The sequence below is a fragment of the Chaetodon auriga genome, chromosome 7 (assembly GCF_051107435.1).
Source record: "Chaetodon auriga isolate fChaAug3 chromosome 7, fChaAug3.hap1, whole genome shotgun sequence".
Lineage (NCBI taxonomy): Eukaryota > Metazoa > Chordata > Actinopteri > Chaetodontiformes > Chaetodontidae > Chaetodon > Chaetodon auriga.
In genome coordinates this window covers 17,223,762-17,245,028 of record NC_135080.1, presented here as the reverse complement: position 1 = coordinate 17,245,028, position 21,267 = coordinate 17,223,762, and the positions used below count along the sequence as shown (strand labels likewise).

At 46.6% G+C, this 21,267-nt stretch overlaps 1 protein-coding gene across 1 annotated transcript; it reads left to right on the top strand.

Moving 5' to 3' along the window:
• Window positions 1-393: 393 nt before the first annotated feature.
• tiparp (TCDD-inducible poly(ADP-ribose) polymerase) lies at window positions 394-20,489 on the top strand. The gene is made up of 7 exons (XM_076734893.1): window positions 394-792; window positions 1,828-2,871; window positions 10,938-11,127; window positions 11,531-11,718; window positions 15,671-15,976; window positions 17,513-17,770; window positions 19,082-20,489. Exons 2-7 carry the CDS (start codon window positions 1,853-1,855, stop codon window positions 19,269-19,271), a joined length of 2,151 nt encoding a protein of 716 aa, XP_076591008.1. The 5' UTR covers window positions 394-792; window positions 1,828-1,852; the 3' UTR covers window positions 19,272-20,489.
• The last annotated feature ends 778 nt before the right edge of the window (window positions 20,490-21,267 follow it).

The window sequence follows — 21,267 nt, the reverse complement described above, 5'->3', positions numbered from 1 at the left end:
TGGAGATCCTGTGGCCGACCAGTATTGCAGAATAGTATATATGGTTAGTGTACTAACTTGGTGACAGCGTACTTACACAAAACACTAAGGGTGGCTCAAAAGGTGGGTCAAAATTGTATTTTATTTTTTTTGCCTATGAGTACCTTTACAGGTTCATCTGGCGATACCTAGAGTTACTATAATAATATAATAATACGTGTATTTCAGTGAGGTGTTTTACTTGAAATGGATCATTTGCATGTTTCTTACAGTCTTTACTTATTGGCTGTATGATGTATTGATATTTTTTGTCTCCAAGCCCATTTGCATCCAGTTTGCTTTTTATTACTTCCGGGGCCAGTCATAACGGCCCGTCAGGATCCTCACACCCCCATGCAGCTTCATCCGATCGCCACCAGACGCCTCCCTCCTCCTCGTCCTCCTCCTCTCTTTGAAGCGAAGCACCGCCTCTGACCAGGTTACGGGGCGGGGCCTGGGTGCGCGGAGCCGGGAGGCAGGCAGAGCGTCTCTCGGCACAGCTGTGCTTCGCTCTTTGTCGGTCCCAGCTCTGCTGCGCTGCTCTATCCGGTAGAAGGATACAAAGAGAGGGACGGACAGCATGAAATAGAGCCTGAGCATGAGAGCGACGGCGGCAGCAGAGGGACACGAGAAACCGAACCGGACTACAGTCTAGTCCGGACGCGGATACTGTTTTCCCCGGACTGGATACGGAGCTCCGCCGATGTACGCACTGGATTTTAACCACCAAAGAGTGTCGAGACTGGGGGGAGAGGGGCGGACTTTATCGCGCAGGTAGGGTTTTGTTGTCTCGGTGTCAGAGAAATGCAGACAGGGTGTCCGTCTTTTCTTTAAAATCGGCTACGGGAAAGCCGGAACAAAATCCCTCTACCCGCTTACTGCAGTGTTTCGGTGTTCGGGGCTTTAAAAACTCCCGCAGCCTCCAGCTCCGGGTCCGCCGGACAAGTGTCTCTGACGCGGGGGGGAAAACTGCTGTAGCGCCGCGGTGAAATAAAGCTCCGGGGTGCCCCGTTTATCTTTTGTCGCTGCTCCGCCGCAGTGCCTTGTGTGTGTGTGTGTGTGTGTGTGTGTGTGTGTGTGTGTGTGTCGACTGTAGCCTACGTGCAAACTTGCTCGGGCAGCGATGTGTAAGCGGCACGTAGACGGCAGTGGCCGCGTATCGGACTCCTGCCATCAAAATATATCGTCCCGAGAGAGAGAGGTTTTGTTACAATGATGATTTTATCGCTCCTGCTCGGAGACGCAGCTGCAATTGCAGGCATGTGGTTAGTGAAGAGACCGAAGCGAATCCACACTGACCAGGCCTATATACCCCTATTTTACACGATTAATCTGAGGCTGGTGACTCCGTGCACAAGTTCCCCTCAGCAGGATTAGGTCATATTTTTCCGCTTCAGTTGCCGCAAGGAGCGGCGTGAAGCCTTTTCTCCTTCCCTGACGAGAATCGGTGTAACAGGCTTCTCCTGTAATGTGGGCTTATCGTCTAATGTGCCTGTGTCAGCAGATCATTATGGTGGCTGCGTTATTCCTGTTTCATCTGTGGGGTCATTATGGGAGCAGGCCAGCCTGTAGTTGTTGTCAGAGAGGTTAAACAGGTTTCGTTTCAGCACAGAGAGCGGGGCATTTCTTTCCAGGAAAGGAAAGATGAGTTTTCACAGTTATTTTTATGGCGTAATTGCTCGTCCACGCAACCTATTAATATGCTCTTATATGCGCCAGGATGACTTCACCGTGGAAACTAAGATTATAGGATTACAGGTGCTAACTTTGATGACTACCTCTTTCTTTCTCTCTTTCTCTTTCTCTCAGGACTGTCGGGGTTTAGGAGGGGATCATGGATAAAACTTTGCACATTCTCCAGAAATCCGCAGACGGTGTACCGACCGGGATCTCGCTGGATGTGAGCTTAAACATGGACGAAGCGGAAGATTTCACGGAGCAGCAGATCGTGGGGCTCCCGGACAAAATACCTCTGGTGAAACCTTATTTCAAGAAGAAGCAGAGGAAATTGGACGCCAAATGCCTCCACCGCGCCCTGGAGGATCCTATTCTGACCACTTTGCTGAGCACAGACACGCTGGTCTCCGGGGATGGGGTGTTTGTTCCCCGGAACCAGCCGGGCCGGACTCCGGGCACCCTGTGCGCAGCGGCCGTGGTGAAACAGAACTGTATGGGCCAGGTGTGTCTCAAAGACCCGGGAGCTGCTGACGATGCCACCGCCGGGCCCGGGTTGATGACCCGGGACGGTGATGTGGAAATAGCCGATACTACTGCGGAGCTGGAGGAGACCGAGCGGCGAGGGGAGAGACCCAAGATCACAGATCCTACCCCCGACAGCCGCTGCTTTCAGCCGAAACCTGGCCTCAGGGCGGCCGGGAGCACAGTGACAATAACTCCCCCCAGCAGGGATATACCTCCCATAGTTGCACCACAGGCTCCTCACCAGGAGGGGCGCATCAAAAGCAATGACCTCATAACCTCTGGGTCTAAAAACCTCCCTGTCAAAGACTGCACCGGCAGCCAGGACCCCCATCCCCTCATCCTGCAGCCCGACAAAGGAGTGCTGTTTCAGGATAAAAGCGAAGAGGCCTCTCTGGACCTGGTTTTTGAGCTGCTCACCCAGCTCCAGTATCACACGCACCAGTCAGACTCAGTGGACATCTGTGTGGATTTCCTCCAAGGACAGTGTGTTTATGGCAATGACTGTGCCCACCACCACACCGTCCTGCCCTACCACTGGCAGATCCGCAGGAGCAGTAGTCAGACGTGGCAGAGCATAGCGGACGACTCCCAGGAACAGCTGGAGAGACTGTACTGCAACCCGGACAATGAGCAAGTCAGGCTCAAGTTTCAGTAAGTATCTCTATAGTGTTGCCTGCAACCTGCAGGCTGTCATCCTGTAATGTGTGTGTCCTCTGTTTAGATACGGGATCCTGCTGTGAGGGGAAGCAGCAACACAGTGTTTCTGTTTTGTGTCTGTGAACTCTTTTCAGTTCAATCAATTCAGAACAGGAACTGAAACCGTAATTCGCACACTTGTGAAGAAATGATCGTTTCCAACGCGCCTGTTTATTCTGGACGCCTAAATGTTATTTGTGATAATCTCGAAATGAAAATTGCAGAAGGGTTTGAAAATTCGGACAGAAATCCTCTCACTGGATCGATAGAGTCGCAGCACATTGCACCCACAGCAGTCTGTTAAAAGGCCGCCGTGTGGTGAACTGATAGGTGCATTGTTGCCGTGTCACAAGTAGCTATGAATTAACAAATATTTGACATTGTGACATGGCAACAATGGTGCAGTAAGCCGATAGGCTGCTTGTTGACGATAAGCACGTCTGCTTCGGTGCGTTGGAAACAGTAGAGCTCGGCCCGAGCTTCCTCTTTGGTTTCACTACCGGTGACAAACCGAAGGCTCTGACTCTACAGCTGTTCTGTGCGTGTGTGACTGATGGGCTGCAGCCACGTGAACGTGCCTGTATGAGAGTTAGTCTCAAATGTGTCTTATTATGCATGTGTGAAAGTGTGTGTGTGTGTGTGTGTGTTTGTTTTGGCCTTCACCTCCGTTCAAGTTGGCGTGTATCATATCAGCTATTGGCCCTTGTGTGGACATGGCACTCCATCTCCCAGCCCTGATAATGGTTATCTATTTCCTGCATTTACCTGCTCCCAAACTCACCCTGTGATTGGCTGGGGCTCCAAACCAGACTTTACAGCACTCATTGCAGAAAGCTGTGAACTTCTATGACCCTCAGTTGCCGTGTGCGGTCACTGACACAGACGCACTTGGCAGCTTCTCTCCTTCCCTCGGTCATAGACATGCACACAACTGTGTACACACACACACGCACACACACTGCTTGGCACGCAGATGCTCGCACGAATCGGCTGCACATAGAAGCTCAGTGGCTTGCAGTGCTCACACGCACGCCTTTCAGCAGACAGAGATAAACCTCTCTTTCACTCTCTCACACACCCACGTAGATACACACACACACATGCAAGCACTTGGCAAGCCCCAGTGGGGTGACATAAAGGAGCATGCACCGCTTCCTGTGAAACTGTACGGTATGCAGGCATATTCACACACACACTTGCACACAATGAGCACTTCTACGTCCACTGACCTCATTCGGAGCACAGCTTGCTTGTCATTTAGTCTGTTTATATTCTCGTTTACTATATTTACTCCGGCCTTGAACTCCAGTCTCGTCCCTTGATAATCCCACTATCCCATGTTTCTGTCGTCTGGCATATTTTTCATAACGATTTTGCTGAATGTTTACTTGATTGTTCAATATTCTCTTAAAGCTCACTGTGGCGTCTTCAGACATCTTGCTTTGTCCAACAGTCCAGACCCCACAGATGTTAAGTCTACCATCACATAAATTAAAGAAAAGCAGCAAATCCTCACAGTCAAGAAGCTGGAAGTAGACAATGTTTAGCCTCTGTGGCTCAGTCGATTATCAAAATACTTGCAGATTATTTTTCTCTTCAACACTGGACACAGAAAGCAGGCATTGTTAAGCAGTTAAACTGTCGTATTTGTCGCAAAATTAGCCAACACGCTGATAGTCATTGTTTGAGGAACGTGTTGACACATCTTTAATCAGTCGATCAAACCGTAAAGTTGTAAAATATCACACATATGATCTCATAACGTGTTAATTAACACATGTGAACACCGTCTTAGTCACCAGAGCTGTCAACCATGCCGCCACCCCCCCTGTCACATCATAAGTTGGTTCATGATTAACTGAACCTTTGGCACGACCATGTGTATTTCTCTTTGTTTATGTCTGTGTGGACAGTACACACACACTCACACAGGTTTTGTGTGTGTGTACAGGGACTTGTATGTGTCCGTGTGTTTGCCCTGTTGACTCATGTTTTCAACTGAAACTCTATGCAAAGTGCATATTGCTCCACAAACAGGATATGCACCTGGTGGTGTCAACCCAAATTCTTCAGAGGCCTTTTGAGCGTGCTCACGCTCTCACACAGTCAGACAGGACCATCTGGCTCACTTCACTGAAACTCCAGTAGAAACTAGAAACGCCACAATAATAGCACCGGTGTGTTTGACATGCGTTTCTTGTCATTGCAGCGATAATGATGATGTTTTAAAAGTCCATTCTCTTCATGCACATTCTTTCCCATAATCCTCCCCGTTGCTTCTTCTGGAGCGACGTATTTGTCGCCTCTCAACACAAAAGAGTGCGTTAAAAGTTTTGTAACCTTGACCCTAAAAACAGGTTTGACTGTTTGAGAACGGTAGAGTGAAAACATAATGTCAAACATTTCACATGACGTAAAACCCTTTCATTCCTGAAATACACGACACCTCTGGCGGGTCTGTAGGGCTTTTTCATCCACAGGAAGTAAACACGGGCTAATTCCTGGTTTAAAAAGGGGTTTTTTGTATTGTTTTCGTCTTCTGATCTTGTGTTTATTCACGCCCCAGAGCTGAAATGGGAGGCTGACCTGCCTCTGGTGGATGTGAATGTTATGAAACTGTTTGTTTCAGAGATACGTTGACGCTGGCTATGCTCAGTATTGGTTTTGGGCCCCTTAAGAGCCGAGCATCCTCTCTGGTGATGAGAAAGTCAGTAAGCTGTGGAGCTTTCACACTGCTCTGGCCATTCAGCGCTCAGTTCACTCATTTACTCCAAGCTTTGTGTTGCGCTGGGTGTGTGTGGAGAGCTCTTTTGATACTTCCCTCAGAGACGCAGTCCAGCCTGCCTTTTCATGCGCACACACACACACACACACACACACACACACACAGGGCGAAGGCATCACCGTGGTTACCATAGCCAAATGATAACATCGTTAGTGATCTAAAGAGCAGCAGATGACTTAACAAGCTCTACTGTCGGTATGGCAACACAGGCCTGTTTTGCCTTCTGCCGTGTGTGTGTGTGTGTGTGTGTGTGTGTGTGTGTGTGTGTGTGTACGTGCGTGCGTGCGTGAGCAGAAGAGAGGGAGTGGACGGGATTTTTGTGTGCCTGTATCTGATTATGTCCTGTGCAGCCTATTGTAATATGTATGTATGAGTGTGTGTTCCTGTGCTGAGCTGTTCCCATGTGTGTAGGATCCATAGCGCAGGTTAATCCCATCCATATGATAAGCAGGAGTGGAAGTCGGGCTAATCCGCCTTAGTCATGAACTCAGCAGTAAGGAGGAATGTCGCCGTCATCGCTTCTAAAAGTTATACTGTGATAATCTTCAGCTGTACAGCTGCTTGCTAACAGATTTATGCTGTGCTGTTGTGTGTGTGTGTGTGTGTGTGTGTGTGTGTGTGTGTGTGTGAGTGAGTGTGAGTGAGAGAGAGAACATATGTATTACATGATGTTTGTTATTTACACAAAACACACATTCTGAACCAAAGCTCCCATAATCAGGCCAGTTTCCTGTAATATTTGTGTAAGGGCCGACTTTGGACTTGAAAAACATCTTCCAGATTTTTACGTAACCATGACATGGCACGCATTTTTCGCGTGTGTGTGTGAGTGTGTGCGTGTGAATGTGAGAGTCTCTTTTGTCGGCCAGGTGATAAAAGCCTTGCTTGTCATTAACTGACATAAAGAGTCACTGGGCACATAGGGCAGAGCGACCTGACACCAAGGCGTGTGTGTGTGTGTGTGTGTGTGTGTGTGTGTGGGTGTGTGTGTGTGTGTGTGTGTGTGTCACGGGGGATTCCACTCATTGTGTCATGAATGAAAGAAAATCAAGGATGGTTTGGGCTATGAGAGCTTGTTTGCATGTGGTGATTGTGTGTGTGTGTGTGTGTGTGTGTGTGTGTGTGTGTGTGTGTGTGCGTGTGTGTGTGTGTGTGTGTATGAAAAGAGGTAGTGTCAAGATAATCAGTGAGTGTGATCGCCACTTTGTGTATATATGTGTGTGTGTGTGGGGCTATAACGTGTCAGACAGCCCATGCCATGAATCAGTGGGCTGAGGTCTGGGCATCCTTATTACTCAGAGTCTGCCTTTATCTCTCCATCTTCTTTCCGCCTCTTCCTCCTTTATCTCTACAATCGCTCCTCCGTCTCCAGTCTTCTGCGTTTCCTTTTCTCACCTGTCTTTAACTCCATTTCTCTCTCTCTCTCTTTGGATCTCTTTTTTCATCCCTCAATTGTCCCTTGAGGGTTGAAAGAGGTGTGAGAGATGTGGAAATGTGTGTGTGCTTTGCCTCTTCACACAACCAGTAGGCTTTGCCACCCTTTTTTTTTGTGTGTGCTTCTCTCATCAGCTCCTCTCGTTTTCAAGTGTCACTACGTGTTATTTCTAATCTCAGGCTCATTTATCCCCTGTTTCTTTTTTCACGCTTTGTGTGCTGGGAAGAGTTTTAAAATTTCAAAGAGAGGTTTAAAGGACTCGGCGAGAGGGCGCCCTGAACTACGAGCTTAATGATCGGCTGTAGAGGAGGACAGAGACACATTCTAACAGGAACAATCCAGGACATGCAGCAGACGACAGAGAACATTTCTTCCTGTTCTCTCCGTGCGAGCGTGTGTGTGTGTGGTTGACTTAATGTCATTCACAGGCCTCGCTGACCAAAAAACAGAAATCAAATGAAGCACATTTGAACAGATAACAGCAAAATGAATAGCGTTAGGACATAACACAAACCCGTGACATCAAGGTGGTGTGTGATTGTGTGTGAAAGAAGCCTTCGTCAGCAGATTTGGTTGACTGGCTGACTTATCAAGGCGTGACTGGGTGAAGATTGCGCGCGTGTGCGTGAATCTGTCGAAAGTATGCGTGTGCTCGTGTTATTCTTTTTCCTAGCCTGTGACGTTCACAGTAGCATGACTGATGCTGGTATGCGGGTCCTTGTGTGTGCAGCCGTGAGAAAGTTCAAAGTTGCGTGTGTGTGTGTGTGTGTGTGTGTATGGGTGTGCGCTAAAGGCAGTGTTGGGGATTAAGAGCCATTTTGACAGTGCAGTGAGTTTTCTTAACCTTTATTTATCCAGGGAAAGGCTCCGCTGAACACGCTTTCTCCTTTTTTCCAGCGACACCGTGCTCCCACATTCAACACCGATCCACACATTCACACCTGGGAGCCGAACAGAGGGGCTTTGGTGCACTTTCAGCGCTGCGTGCTTTGCTCAAGGGCCTTCCCCTGTCACCTTTAGCATACAAACACCCCTCCCTAATCAGCAGTTGGAAGCGTTTTTACCTGGAAATTAAAACATGGCGCTTCAAATCTGTTCCTCAGATTTGCATTTTCAGTTGACTTTTGTGCACGCACCTTTGCACAAACTTGGAGCGGCCCAACACTGCAAGCGTGGTCTTGAAAGCGTCGACCTTGCCAGGGTGGGCGTGCCTCGAGTCTCTTTCCAGTTTTTTGATTGGCCTCCGCGCTGAAAGCACCGAATCTCAGTGCACTTAATTTAACCGGCGGAATTTTATTTTTAGAACAGCACAAACTAGTCTGGGAGCGAGGGAGGGGAAAGGACTGTGAAATAACTGACTGACCTCTCTGGAGACCTGTCTTCATCTGAGTGTGTGTGAGAGAGAGAGAGAGAGAGACCGATGTAATCAGTGAGGTGGGGAGGCAGTCTGTAAATGCAAAAACATTTGCTCAACTTCCTCACAATAAAACCTGATTCTGTGTGTGCGTGTGGGCCAGAGTCACTGTTGAGTTCACACACAGATATCCAGAAGCTCTCGTCATCATGACACGCAGCTGCAGGCAGAAAGTGTTCCGTACTTAAAGACAGTAAAAGAAAGAAAGAGGTGCAGGTGCATCCGCAGTACTTTCTTTTTCAGACAGAAAGTACAGAGAACAGAGGTGTGCGGAGAGACGTAAAGAAGCAGTGAAAGCTGGAACAGAGCGGAGAGATGACAGAACAAAGGGAGAAAAAATTAAGCAAACAAAGCGAGCAGGAGAGAACGGGCTGACCAGAGGTGAACTACAGGAAGTGCTGTTCTCACACTGAATTTGTTTTTTGCTGCCGTCATCCTTTCTCCTCTGTTGCTCTGTTCTTTCTCCGCCTCTAATATTCAAATTGAATTCTCGGTTTCTCTTTAATGGCATGAGAACGTGCTTTCACAGCACTTGAGCGTGTGAACGCAGGTTAGAAAGCAGCAACTCGTGGACATCTGCGTCCACCTTGACTTTCTTGTAGTCGGGTGATCTGATAATGAGTGACTCATCCTGAGTTGCTGTTTTGTTTCTGCATGTGCTCCCTGAATGGATTCCTATTTCACTTCCTCTTACAGAGATGCAGTCACCCCATGACTGAGCAGAAACACTGACCGTAAATATAGTGCAGAGAATTAGCATTTGTATCTGCGTGCACACACTGTATGTTTTTGGAAACGACTCAGCAGCACCTTCCCCACTGAAACTAATGATGTGTGCGCGTGTGCCCGTAACCCCAGTGACCAGTAATTGCACTAATAGCAGATGAAACTGAATACTTGATGTGAGGGTTTCACTTCTCCAGGCTGTTCAAGTAATAACGCATCAAGTCCAGACACTCTGTGTGTTTTAAATGGGAAACATCTAAAGGCTGTAATTCATGTGCTTAATTTAGAACAAACCTGAGGCAGAACACAACCCCTGCTTTACACACACACACACACACACACACACACACACACACACACACACATTTCCAGGCAGACGCACACTCACCGATGTCTAACCTTTGACATTACATCCAATTAGTTTCCCAGCAAAAATCAATGAGCCCATTAACACTGTGAGGCCATGTGCATGTTTTTGTGTGTTTTGCCTGTGTGACTGTCCTGCAAAGTTTGCACGTCTCTCTGTGTGTATGTGTACATATGTGTGCATGCCTCTGTGTGTGTGTGTGTGTGCTTGTGTGTGTGTCTCTGCCTGCCTCTTTGTCTGTCTGCCGTCCATGGCATAGCGTGCCAGTGTATGATGCCCACATGTATGTGAGTGGTATGTCTGACCCAGAAAGGATTTGCCAGAGGCCCTATGGAGAACTAATGTAGACAGACTGATGCACACACACACACACACACACACATACAACTGGGTTTTGACCCACACTTGTCGAGACAGAGAGGGGTTAAAGGTTGTATGCACATGATGAGATTATGCTTTTCCACCGTTTATCTGAGCAGATGCTAACTCTTCTCTACAAACTATCAAATAAAAAATGCAGAGATTTGTTCATTCACTCTGACAGTTAGACAGGAAGACTGATACCACTCTCATATCTGTACGCTAAATACGAAACTACGAGCTGGTTAACTTAGCTGTGTATAAAAAATGGACACATGGGCAAACTGCTAGCCTTGCTCTGTCCAGAGGTAACACAAACCCTGAAGCTCACTGAGCAACAGATTATATTATGAACACAATATAAGCTAAGATAGCCAGCTAAGCTAACAGCTGCTAGCGCTAGCTTCATATTTACTCTTCAGACATGAGAGTGGTATCAATCTTCTCATCTAACCAGACAAGAAGGCAAATGTCTCACCGTGCTACATATTGAAATAGCGTATTCCTCTCGACAGAGGTTCAGGTCTGTTTTATCTTATCTGGGGAGCTGTTGTTAAAAGAAGTTTTTCGTGAATCATTACAGTGACGTTCTTGTTTTCAGCGTGTCTAAATATAATGTTTTTGATCACGTAAGCCTTGTTGGTTTCTATTCTCTGCATGTTTGCATGTGGCATGTAAGTCACGTCGTTGCTGTCATCTTGTGTGACTCATTCTGAGTGAGCGATTAGAGGTTTGGTTGTCTTCCTCCTGGGCATTCGGGTTAAATTAGGGTTTAATCAGCAGCCACATGACCAGACATGTGGCTGCAACAATTTAACAAGGTCACCATGTCACAGCCACATGTTAGCTAACCGTGTGAGTGCGTAGTATCTTTTTCATGTTGACTGCAGCAGTTGGTTATTATTTTTACAATGATTTGAACTTTGTTTTTCAGGGGCCGAGTGTTTTCCCTAGACTTCGGGGCGATGCGAGTGTGTGACCTGGAGTTTGACCGTGTTCGGCGACTGACCACCCCCGCCAGCCCGCTACCCATGCCCGCAACAAACCCAAACCCCAACCCCAGCTGTCACACAGTGTGGAAGTACTACTGCAGAGACAATTTTGGCTGGAGGGAATACTCCGAGGTGAGTGTGTTTATGGGTGTGCGCTTGTTTGCGTGCGCGCTCTGTGAACATGAGGCCAGACGCATTAACTCTGCCCACACCGATCGATTGTCTAGCCGCTGTGATGGGATCAATTTAGACACACATACATGCACATATACACACCTAAACAGCCCTTGTGACATCGCAGTTCCCAGCCAATTGCAATTTATTTCACCAAATCAGTAAAGATTGACTTTTTCTACTGTGTAAGGTTGTGAACTCGTTATCAGATTATCTGTTTGTTATCTGAACACTGCACCAACTCTCCCTTTTCCTTCTTCTGTCAAATGCAAGGAACAGAACAGAACAGAACAGTCCAACCATATGAAATGATCCACTCTAAACTCTTCTTCTTGTCTTTGTCCACCTCTTCCTTCCACAGCCTGTGGTGAAGCTCATAGAGGAGGCGAGTCTGAGGGGTCTCAAGGAGGTGCGGTTCATTACGCTCCAGAACCAGTATATCCTCAACATCAGGGAGGGTTTCCAGCAGAACGCCGTCTTCGGGTTCAGACGTCAGATCAAGAAGCGACCCATGTTCATGTCCTCCGTGATGCTTACTCCCCACCTACAGTAAGTAAAAGCACATCTCCCCTACTCTTAGAATAAGCAGGCGAACACATTTAGAGGCCTCGCCTGGATGTTACTTACCAAGAGTTGTTTTTGTTGTTTTTGCCATGCTACCGGAGTGGCTCTAAGGATGGCAGAGTTGATCTGGTTTGCTACTGGTCAATTATTTAATGGATTGCAATTAGATTTCATAGAGACATTCATGTCCCCCTCAGGATGAATTGCGGTGACTTTGGTGATCGTCAAAGCCTCAGCTACACAGTTTGTGCTGTGCTAATTAGCAAACGTTAGCATGCCGCCATTGTTGTTGTGAACTTGTTAGCATTCTGGCGCTAGACTGGAGCCTCTTGTTTCTGCCTTGTCACATTGAGGATGAAGTGTCTACCAAGCTAATTTTCAAACACGCTCGGTGTCGTCCGTGTTAAGCTATTTGAATGCTAAAGTGTATTGTTTCTTAGCAGCGTGTTATCCTCTATGAAGGATGACAAGACCTTCTGATAAGCATTAGGGTTCACAATGGCTGTTAATTAATAGTAAGGCACGTGACAGGAACAGTCAGTCAGTTTAGACGTAGAGGTCATTCCCTTGATTGATAGTCTCTTTGTCTCTATTCTCTATCTGCCACTCCTCCCTCTCGTTCCCATGGTACTCTTTGGCAGAGCCTCATGGATCGTTTAGCACTCACATCTCAACCTTGTTAGAGAACATTTTGTATTTTGGATATGAAGCCACATTGACTATCGGAACAAAGTTCACGATTTTACATAAAGTGCCCGGCAACACATGCACAGTAATACACACACGCACAACACTGGCTCTTCAGTATGTGATACACTGTCTGCCTGTGGCTGTCTGTGTTCTGTGAGCATCCTCGTCCCTTTTTGGAGACTGGCAGGCACACAGAGGTCAGTACACAATGTTAATGTCACAGTCAGGGCTGAATACTCAAAAGCCCCAGAAAAACACATCACCTTTGATCAGTTTCAGTGCTGTTGCGCATTGGCAGCCTGAGCTGAACTTGAAACCCATGTTAAAACTTCAGATTTTCAGCAAATCGGGCAGGATTACTGGGACGCAGGAGCCGTCCTGTGCAGGAGGAAGCAGGCCTGTACCAGACAGATGCAAAATGAGATAATGAAGCAAATGAGAACAGATGAGAAAAAAAATCAATCCAGCAAGCCCCCACAATTCAAGAAATATGCACCGAAGTGATTCAGATTGGCCTTAAAGCGCACTTTTCTCACAACTATGAAATCTGTCCACTTCTTTCAAGAGGATGTAAGCTGATTTCAGGAATTTCCATCTCTCAGCTGCCATTTTCTTTCAAGCAGTGAAGTGATCCAACCCGCTGCACTTGCCACAGTGATATTCCTGAAACAAGTGATACCAGATTGGAAACAAGCGGAGTCATCTCACCCCATTTGCAGAATGTTTCACTTCCTTTGCCGAACAGGCTGCTGTCGCGGTGTCCTGCCAGTGTCCCACACAGAGCGAACGCTAGCACGAGCTGTTCCCAGACGGGGGGCTTGACAGCAAAGAGAGGACAAAATGGAGAGCAGGAGCCGGAGGAACGGGAGAGAATATTAGATGTAGGAAGCAGGAGACAGAGAGGGAACGAGGGTGAAGTAGACAGCAAGTCAGAGAGTGAGACAGCGAGCTCAGCGAGGGGAAGTGAGAGAGGTCCAAATGGTTTCCAGACTGGGTGCACAGCAGAGCGGAGCTGGTGAGTGAAGGAGTGTGAAATGTGACTGCGGGGAGCTGGAATTTGGATCGAGGGATTTGTTCCCAGGACTTTTTCATCTGTTTGTTGTGTGTGCCTCAATTAATCAGTTTGTGGGGAGAAAAAATTGTGATTGCACAGTTACAATATGAGGAAAGCAGGCAGCATACACACTTGTTTTTTAGTCACATTTTGTTCTTGTTTTTTATTTTTTTTTCCCTCAGGGGAATGGATGCAAGTCAACGCAGTGTCCTCCCAAGTGACTAAAACAAGTGTGTGTGTGTGTGTGTGTGTGTGTGTGTGTGTGTGTGTTTGTGTATCGGGAACAATCTGTGCTAGGCTTAGAGGTTGAGGTCATTAGCTTGATTGGCACTCTCTCCTCTTCCCTCCCCACCTCCCTCCCTCCGTCACCTCTCTCTCCTGATGAAGTTATTTTCAGTCATCTCCTCCCTCCCTTATTATCTGTCCCAATCGTTCTCCTTTTCGCTCCTTCTCTCCTCAACTCCATCACTCTCTTGTTATCTGTCCCTTTTCATTTCACACTTGTTTTCTGCAGCAGCCTGTCTGTGATCTCTTCAAAGCACACGGGGAATAGAGACATCGATTGCGGGAAGAGATCGAGAGACGAGTGACAAGATAAGAGAGAGAGAGAGAGAGAGAGAGAGAGAAAAGAGATGAGAAAAAAAAACGTCGCACTGACTCAGAGTCACACTGATCACAGGCCTTTGACAACACACACACACACACACACACACACACGCACATGCACACTCTCTCATGCCTGATAGGGCTAACAGCATTTACACTTACAGAGCGATAACTTGACAGCCAAACCACTGTTATTGACTCAAATGCCAGACACAATAGTTTTTTTTGGCACTTTTATGACAGTTTCGCAATTGGCATTTTTACCCTTCCCTCTCTGTCGCTGTCGTTCCCGTCTCTCCCTCGCTCTGCCTCCCTGTTGTCTTGTTTGGTGTCTGGGTTTAATTTTCACGCGGCCCCGCTGTTTTGTTTGGTCGCTGACGGCTGGCGGCTGCTGTGGAGCTGCTCCGCTCCGCAGCGCTCTGATGTCATTGTTGACAGTTGGTGGGATAGGAGCTTGGAAGCGCAGGCGCTTCGGCTCATCACGGCGGTTTTGTTTTACGTTGGGATGCTGCTTTGAGTGGAAACACATGGGAATGAGAGCTGGAGGAAGGAAGAGATAGGTGGCGTGCTGTGATGTATGGCTTGTGGTTGCCGCTTTCGTTCGCTTTATTGTAAAGCTCCTACTATAACTGTGCTGTGCTGCAGAGTTGTCCTGTCTGCTGAGGCTCTGGTTTAAGCTCTGAGTCGGCTGATGCTCAGAGATTCATGTTTTAAGGCCTATTGAACAAGGGTTACTACAAAACACTGCATGTGGTCACAGTTTCAGTTAATTTCTTATTTATCTTTCGAAAAAATTACCCTATATATAGTGTTAGTTTTATGTCAGTGATGAACAAATAAGCTAATAACAATGTGCTGTATCTTAGTTTTTGGCAAAATATGCAGTGAACATCTTCATCACAGTGTGGAACAAAAGGAAATGCATTGTCGGTAGTGTCTCATTTCATCGGATATCCTAATAATTTCCTGAAAGGTTGCCTGGAAAGAACTATGTAATGTTACAAATTAGAGGGAAAGTAAAAACAAACACGTAAGACAGTTATTTGTTAGTTGTGTTGAGTTTCACAAAGAGCTTGATGATTGCTGATGCTGGACTCACTCTCAACCTGAATAAACACTGATTCGTTATTTTAATATTGACATGTATGCACGTTTGGCTGTTGAGCAGCATCTTCTGGGCTCGAGTCATTTACACCAGCAAGTTAAAAGGAAGCGTATGTGACACTTCCAATTAATTAGGACATCCAGGCAGTTGTTTGTCTCCATTTTAATTAGCACTACATTAAATAGTTCCTTCCAGGAACCTTCCTTTGAATTCACAGTTACATCTCATTTCCCGTCTGGGAAATTATAGGAAACTATGCGACCAATAAAATAAAGCATTAGCACATTTAGGTTAAAGAAACTCCACAAATACAGCTGTAAGGAAGAGGTTAGGAGTGTGCATACATACTGTGCGTTTTTATACACAGTATATGTACTTTGTGAGTGTATATGTCTGCGCTTGTATTTGATTGACTGGCTCATTTAAAGTTTGTAAATCGTATGATGTAAAGTATAATTTTACCATTTGTTCTTTCTCTATAGGACTTTGGGCGGCCTCTCGTCATCTCCCCTCCCCTGCTCCTCCTCCTCTTCCTCCTCCTCCTCATCCATGGATCTCTCAACGTCGCACCCCCTCTCGCCGACGACCACCAACCCGCCCAGCCTTTTCCCGGAAACGTGGTTGCCCATGACTATGAGCCAGGACTTCCTGCAGGTGCCTGTCTCACGTGAAGACCGCAGCTACCGGACGGTGTACAGCCTTTTCCACAAGACGGTGTCGGAGACCAAGTTCAGGATCATCAAGATCCAGCGCGTGCAGAACCCCTTCCTGTGGGAGAAGTACAAAAGGTGAGCCGAGGCGATATCATCCCTCCATCTCACCTCAAATTCACCAATCGCTGCAGCACCCATGACCCCCGTGACACTGACGGACGTGTTTGAGCGTCTTCATCTCTTTTATGCATTCTTCCCTGAGCGTGCTGTGTGCTGCAGCTGCGGCGCATGACTTTGACACATTTGTGGTTGTTTTATTGAACGAAACTCTGCTGAGCTGCTCAAATGATCAGCAGCTACTGTGTCGTGAGAGTAGTATGATTTTAAGCGGTGGATTTAGTGTTAGTCTGATCTGAATCTGTTTTCTCAGTCTAGAGAAGTGGCCACGCTCGGAGACCTGTTTAGAACAGAAATAAGTGTTCCGTATCGATGTTTTTGCAACGTTATGAGCCCGAAGTTGAACCAAAATATTAGTGCAGTGTGGTTTCTGTTGTCTTGAATTATTTGGTTCCTCTTTTGTCCTAGTTTCACATATTTTGCTGAATGTGTCGTTAACCGTCTTACCGCATCTGCATTTCTGTTGTGGAACTCAAGAATATTTCAGAAGACACAGCTGCGTATTTACTTGCAGATAGAGATGCGGACAAGAGCGCTTCTTAACAAAAACACAGAGCGGGTGAGAAACAACAGGAGGAGATGATGGAAAAAAAAAAGAGAGAAAGAAAATAGGGCAAATGGGACCAGCTGTGTGGGTAGGCAGTGGTGTGTGAACTCGTAGGCTGGAGAGATGTTTGGTGACGAGGATGTTCCTTTCACCAACACAATGGGTAACCGCTGCGGTTAGAGCCAAGCAGGTCCTGTCAGCTGTCAGTTAAACTCTCCCACACTGACTGGTACCACAAGGTTTCACAATGACTGACAGTGTGTGTTTGTGTGTATGTGTGTTGCTGACTCTGAAAGCGATGCCCCCTCTGAATGTCAGTTGATTTCCTTTTCCCACACTCGGGTCGTGACTGGGAAACCTTAACTGCTTGTTTGCGTGTCTGCGTGTGGGGCAGGAAGTCGAGCAGCTTCATCTTAACATTTTGGATGAAATCGCTCGGTCGGAAATTGGAGCGTGTGTGTGTGTGCGTGGGCATGCTTGGATGCGTGCCGTGAGCGGTGTGTGTCAGGTCACAAGCTGGGAGGTCATGCCCGGGTCACAGCCTTTCTGTCTCTGAAAGGCTTTCGCCTCTGCATGCTCGATTGATCCGCTCAGGCCATCAAATGAGCGGTGTGCGTGCATGCGTGGGTGCGTGCGTGCGTGCGTGTGTGTGGCTCGAGAAGAAGGATTAGGCCCGATGTTCTTTCCCGGCTTTAGAGCAAACAAGGCTGTGATCACAACTTTCGAATAGACGTAGCTGGACTGCTCCCAGCTGTTTACTAATTCATTACCTGAGAGATGATCTGTCTTTGTGCATCAGTCCATTCACAGAAAGAATGAGAACGAGGGTTTTTTGTTTGTTTCTAGATGTTATTTTATTCGATTTTGTCCAGTTAAAATGAAGAAATAACAAGCTCTGTACACACTCATCAACAAACCTCACCCTCTGCCTGTCTCCGCTCCAACAGGAAGAAGGAGTACATGTCGCGGCGTATGTCAGAGATGGACCGGCTGCTGAGCGAACGCCACCTCTTCCACGGCACCTCGGCCGACGTGGTGGAGGGTATCTGCAAGCACAACTTCGACCCACGGGTCTGCGGCAAACACGCCACCATGTTCGGCCAGGGCTCCTACTTTGCCCGCAAGGCTGTCTACTCCCACAACTTCTCCAAGCGCTCGCCCAAAGGAGTCCACTGCATGTTCCTGGCCAAAGTCCTCACTGGCAGGTGTGTGTGGGCGCTGCCGTTAACAAGCCGATAGTGTTTTTTGTGTCTGTGGATGGGATTTTTCACGGCTCTCTCTTCTTCAACACTGCAAAAAAGGCACTTTATTAAGCGTTGGTGATGAAGTGTTTTATGCAGTATTGATATATATCTGAATGTAGTGCATTTTTAGAGTGCTCAGTTTTTAAACCTGAAGGGAAATGATCTGTTTTGGCTAATCTGTGAATTAAAATTTGAAAAAACCAAGATGCAAAGTCCTATAAATCCAGTAAGGATGCTTTGCTCTTGCCTCCTGGTATATCTACATGTGGCACAAGCTGTTTGTTTAGAGAGGAAACCATTCTTTGGTTTGATGTGAAGGTGACATAGCGTGGTAGATATATACTAAATTGAGGCTTTATTGGGGGGGTTCCATGTTTAGTGTCCTTAAGTGAGCTGATGGTGCATCCCTTCAGCTCGTCCATTAAACATCACCCCTCTCTGACTCCATCTTGCTCTTTTAAATTCAACGTTCAGAACACATGAACATTCATTTGGATCATGGAAATCATGAGGTTCTTTTCCATAAACCATCATTCAGTCATGCTGTGCATCACGCTCCTCCCATTCCTTAAAAAGTCAAGTCAAATCTAGAGCCACGCATGTAAAACAGCTGATTTGGCTGAACCCATCATGCATCAGCAGCTTTGTTGTGCTGCAGCAGATACTCTGTGGTGTGCCCAGAGGATGGCGTGGTGGTTTGGAGAGACACCACATATTATCCTCCCCCCCAGATGCCAAACCTGGGTTCAATCTGTTCCATGGCACAGACTGAGACACTGCCTCCAGACCTGAGCAGGGATACAGACCAACTTAAGAAGTTATCTGTATCGGTGTGGTTGCCTCGCCTGGCTGAAACCATATGTGACTCTCAGCAGTGTCTCTATCCACTGCCTTTGTCTGTAGCTGAAGATGTTCTTATTTTAATATGTTTTATTGATGACCCCAGAGGAAGGGGAACAAAGATTGATGGATCACTGGTCTTTTGGGCTTGGCATGAATATTTAAGAGAGGAAAAACAAACTGCTTACAATGCACCAGCTCATTTCATATACATACAGCACATTCATTTCACGCACTCACAGCGTATGCTTATATTATTTAAGGTGCCCTAAACCCACACAGGAGCAGCAAGGTTGTCATCATTAAATTTAGAAGAGCCTTCGTTAAGATGCTTAATTATTCGTATGTAATGGGAATGTATTAGCAGCTTTTTCCTACTGTAAGTAGTCCCAACCACTCAACTGACCATGTCTCTGTCCTCTGTTTATGCAGGTTTACTGTAGGAAATCCCTCCATGCGGCGACCTCCGCCCATCAACCCTCGTGACCCCTCCAGTGACCTTTTTGACTCCTGTGTGGACAACTGGGTGGACCCCCAGATCTATGTCATCTTCAACGACGACCAGAGCTACCCTTACTTTATCATTCACTACGAGGAGGTACCCAGCACTGTCGCTGTCTAAGCCCTGGATCAGACCTGGATCCGTCTGTATTTGCACATACTTACTCATAGTTTGTTATAGTCTGTGGAGGTGCGAGATGGGTGGAGTTTTCCACTTCAGATGGAAAGGCACAGGAGTTTCTATGATGACTGTTGCTTTAACCAGCTCTATTGGAATCACTTTGTTAGACTAAACTTCATCCATCTGCTGCTCTGAACAGGTTAAAACAGTCTAAGACATGTTTGCAAATGCTCAGTGATTTAGGTCTGCAGTCGACTGGATCCAACCGGACTGGACTGCAGCAAGAAAGCAAAGCAAAGGACAACACCTGTTTGATGCGGTGTTCAGAGGTGGACGATCACTGACGACAGCTGTGACCACAACAGACTTGACTGGACTCATACCACGCTTTGTTATCTAGTACAAACAGGAGCCTCGTGGTGATCACGGGACACAAGAGGATTTTATCGACCTTATTGATCTGGAGCAGATGCGGGAAAAAACCAAACCTAGTCCTCTTCTGATTTTGATCTAGTCGTCTGGCTGTACATGAACTCAGTTCCACATCAGGACAAACGCTAGTAGACAGTTAGCGTCCTGCCAGTACTGTGAATGACCAACTGGCCGTATTATTCTGAGGAAGCAGCAACCAACCAACCGGACGCTTCCGTATGGCGACACTGACCCCCGTCGTTCTCTTACTAAAATCATAGTGAGTGTTTACCCAGCCTCCGGCCCATGCATATTTTTTTTCAAGTCTATGTGCTGCGTGTTTGAATCTTTTAATTTAGTGGACATGAATCTTGTGGCCTCTTCAAATAGACAATGGACATGAGTTTCAGTGGGACTTCTACAAATGGACATCCACATATTGTAAACCTCCAGGCAGAGGTTTCACTTGAAGCCAGTGCTGTTCCCGGTTGGCGTTTTTGCCTTCGTGCCCACCGCTTTAGTTCCTCGCAGGGGATTGAAGAGTGTACAGTTTCACGGTGAGACTCTGTGCCGCAGCTGCAGCGGCGGCGGCGGCGGCGCTGTAGCGTTTTGACAACAAAACCCCTGAAACTCATCTGTCTTGGACCGCTCTCTCTCTTGGAGACAGTAGACTTGTTTTATTGAGACAAACTGTACAGATGTTCTCTTTGTTTATATTTGAACTGTGTGCCTTTTGTTCATAAAAATTTTATTTATGTTAGTTTAATGTAACATTGATTAAATAAAGAATCTAAAAGAAAAAAAAGACTAATTGGTGAACTTGTACTTCATTCAAATCATGTTGATCAGTAATGTCATGCTAACAGTGTTTTGCTAACATCCCTCCTATATGTTCCTGTAAACATTAGGCCAATCAATCGTCACCATAGTCTCAGAGTTGGAGGTTTTATGGGTCACAGCAATAGGGATTTTGTTAATTTAGAGAATGCATAAAAGCAGCTTTGTAATCTCAGTTGTGTATCTAAACTCCAAATTTTTCTGAAAAGAGTTCAGTAATAGTTTGACATTTTGGGAAATATGCTCATTTGCTTTCTTGCCAATAGTTGGATGAGGAGATTGACACCACTCTCATCTCTGAATGGTGAAGCTGGAGACAGCAGATGGCACATTATAGTTTTGGGGAGTTCTACTATTTTCAGTTGGCAAACAACCAGACCAGTAATTAGTCACATCCAAGAAACACCAAAACTCCCTGTAACAATCAAACAAGATAAGAATGAATGAATGAGTGAGCTTCAGAGGTGGTTGTAGGTGCATCTGTCAACAGACAGACAGTTTTTATGCTAAGCTAAGCAAACTGGCTGCAGCTACATGCTTACCACACAGACTTGAGTGGTATCAATCTTCTCATCTAACTCTTGGAAGGACAGCAAAAAAGTATTTACTGAAACGTCAAACAATCGTTAGGAAGACCTTCTGGCCAAAGCCATATGCAGTCAGAGGTAGTTGTATTTAGTATAACTGTCAGCCATATGCTGTTGGTCTGAGTAAGCTGGTCTCAATAAGAGCTACGTGATATTTCACA